At 39.5% G+C, this 3,228-nt stretch overlaps 1 protein-coding gene across 1 annotated transcript in view; it reads right to left on the reverse strand.

Moving 5' to 3' along the window:
* The window catches only part of PDHA1 (pyruvate dehydrogenase (lipoamide) alpha 1), a gene marked incomplete at its 5' end in the record, with an annotated part of 11,746 nt that continues 8,518 nt past the window's right edge, over positions 1-3,228 (reverse strand). Inside the window, 5 exons of the mRNA XM_009078847.1 lie at positions 1-258; positions 889-997; positions 1,812-1,879; positions 2,669-2,740; positions 2,946-3,101. Coding sequence (XP_009077095.1) covers positions 94-258; positions 889-997; positions 1,812-1,879; positions 2,669-2,740; positions 2,946-3,101 — 570 coding nt within the window. The remainder of the gene's footprint in view (positions 259-888; positions 998-1,811; positions 1,880-2,668; positions 2,741-2,945; positions 3,102-3,228) is intronic.

Below are 3,228 nucleotides of genomic sequence, written 5' to 3' on the forward strand. Positions count from 1 at the left end.
CTTTTAAATAAGCTTAATGATTGTTTGAGTCATTATAGTTCCTGTAACGCATTCACTTATTCGTATGAATAAGTTACAGCAAGAAAAAGGCCTTTAGCTGACAGACTTGTACCTTATCCACTGGTTTGGGCCACGCACCTCAAAGGGTGGCTCATTGAAGTAGATGTGGTTACCCAGTTCTTCCAACGGGGGTTCTGGGTCAGTGGTAGCGAACTGAGCAGCTTCCTCAATCTCCTTCCTTACTGCCACATCAATTTCCTAAACAAAAAAAGGAAATTATTAGAAGACAGCTCAGACAGTGCCACAATTTTGAATTTAAACACCATGATTAAGTATTGGTCAGAAATAGTGTTAACACTGTCTGGAAACATAACATTAAAAATCTATAGAAACTCCTTCCCTACTAAACTGCAGCATTTTGAGTAGTACTGGTAACTTACAGCCAGAGGAACATGACCCCACTGAGCCTCTACCTTTTCTATTCTGATTCTGTGAAACACTGTCAGTGCCATTTTTTGTAAAAACAGAGTTGACCAAAGTGGTTACAACATTTGCTTAGAGGGTTCCTGACTCCTTCACTATTGATTTTCTTTCTGAGACTTACACCCTTCCTAGGGAGTCAAGAAAGCCTAAGTTGTTTGATTGCTACCTGTTAGCATACGACAAACTATTTGAAACACACCCAAAGGCAAAAGGCCTTTCTAGCAGAGCACAACTTCATTAGTTGGTCTGCAACAAAACTTCACCTTCACCTGTAAAAATGATGTTAAAGCAAATCTTAAAGAACTTCAAAGAATGAGTGATGCACTCTGCGCCATGTGTTTTTGCAGAGATCATCAGTGTGTGACTGCTCAAGAACCTGCTTAATAAAGCCACTAAAAGCCATACCTTTAGTTCTTCAATGCTAGCAAGGTTGTTGTTGATCATTCTGTCCTTCAGCAAAGTAATGGGATCACTTTTGCTTCTCACTTCTTGAATTTCTTCTCTAGTTCGATAGCTAGAACAAGGCAAAGACATGAACTGCTTCAGGGGAACCCTTGAATAGAGGCAAGGCTCAGACACAGCTCACTTTTATAAAATGGTAGGAATGCAATGAAAATACAGTGATGTTTATCACCCAAAGGACAGCACATGAACATCTAGAAGCCCCTGTAGATCTGTAAATGCCAACTGAGCTGCAGTAGCAGCTCCAGACCAGGGGGAAAGGGGAGCAATCCCAGCCTGAGACAGATACTACGAGGGGCCATATTTCCTCCTTCCCATCACCTCTAAGAGGAGGCTACATGACTTGCAGCATGCTTCCGATTCACTGCGTGTTTTCAATGAGGAGCTGGGATACACCTCTAGTCCGTGTAGACAAACTCAGATTTGTCAGTTGACACAATGCCTGAGTCTTTCTTGCACACGTGTATTTGTATTTTTGTGTTCTACTTGACTGGATGGTGCCCACTGTTCATGTAAATTTAGCTTACAGGGTTTTAAATACTCTAAAAAACCCAGAAAAGCTGCTGCTTAATTAGGAAACATTAAAGTCATACTGAAAGCAGAATTCATTAATAGAAATGAACACAGCAGTTTAACTGACTTCGTGCTTGTTGTAAAGTAAATCTCTTAATACTGCAAGTAAAACAGGTACGTTACATGGCCAAGGATTATCAACTAAGCAATGAGATCAGTCATCAGTCTGGTCATAGCACTTTAAATGCACCTGACAGCTGATTTAACATTGAATTCAAGAGTTTCAGCTCTTAGAATCTGACCATCAAGACTTAGTTGTTTTCAAGGAGTGCCAAGAAAGAAAGTGACAGTACCTTATTCCAGGGTCACTCATACTGTGGCCATGGTAACGATATGTCTGTAACTCCATCAGAATGGGACCCTTGAAAAGAAAATACAGAGTGTTACCACGAGTCACCAACTTGCTATAGGTGAATTGCATCAGTGATCAATTATTTTAATTCAATGGGTTTTTTCCAGTTTAATTTACACATTAGCACATACAGTTTCACTCAGTAAAATGAAACTTCTCAAATGAAAGCATGTATTGATTTGTAAGCATCTATTCTCATGTTCTTATTGAGCAGCATTAAACAATCTCCTCCCTTCCAGTGTCACTCCACTGTTATTCAGAACATTTCAAATCACCTGTTGTTTCACTGTAAGACTGTAACTCACAGAACCTTCATTACTTCACCAAGTATTAAAAATCTTCAAAACCTGTGTTACCATGTTTGGGTGAGAGACACTGCCACTGACTCACAAAACTTTTACTTCACTTTCCATTTCTTGTAAATACAGAATGATTGTTACTTTTTTGATGATTCCCCTAACTAATCACTTCACAAAGAACACAGCTGCCTCACAGTCAGAACATCTCTCATAAGACAATTTAACTGGGGAAGAAATGGGGGGAAAGCTGACAGTGTGTGTATCAATAACATATATTAAATGCTTGCTTGATGCCAATTCCATGTTAATAAATTCTAACAAAATTAGAGAACCACTTAATTGCACGTGGGTTCCGTACTGTGGAGAAAAAAAGGAAATAAAAGGTCAAATAAAGTTCAACAGCAACTGGAGAAAATGGGCTAGATGAGGAACTTCTTATGCAGCAATGACTTGGCTAAGAATTTCACCTATGGAAAAGGAATGACAATTACAGACTTACTTTTCCAGATCTACAGTACTCAGCTGCAAACTTTGCTGCTTCTCGAACACAGAGAATATCCATGCCATCCACCTGATAAAGAGAAACCACATGTTAAGGCAAAAAGGTTCCAACCTCCTCCAAACTTCCAATTTCAGTACTTCCACAAGTGCAATAGGAATTCAGCTTTAATTTTTCCTGTATTTCCACATATATTTGTAAATACATACCCATGAAGGTACTGTGCAGGTGTGTGAACACACATCCCACTCAAAAAAAATGCTGTGACTGTACTCACCCTGAGCCCTGGAATGAAGTCTCCTCTCTTGTAGTAGTCAGTACTGGCTGCAGCTCTTTCAACTGATGTGCCCATTCCGTACCGATTGTTTTCACAGATGAAAATACAAGGCAACTTCCACAAGGCAGCCATGTTGTATGTTTCAAATATCTGGCCCTGAAAGAAGAGTAAGTTACATCTAGTCTGAGCCTTCAAGTATTAGGTTCTACTGAAAATCATTTGGTTGCAGAGGTCTAGCTAGGAGAAATTTTAATAGTAAAAGTGATCTCAAACCAGACACTTG

This window comes from Acanthisitta chloris, unplaced genomic scaffold (assembly GCF_000695815.1).
Source record: "Acanthisitta chloris isolate BGI_N310 unplaced genomic scaffold, ASM69581v1 scaffold5387, whole genome shotgun sequence".
NCBI classification, from domain to species: Eukaryota; Metazoa; Chordata; class Aves; order Passeriformes; family Acanthisittidae; genus Acanthisitta; species Acanthisitta chloris.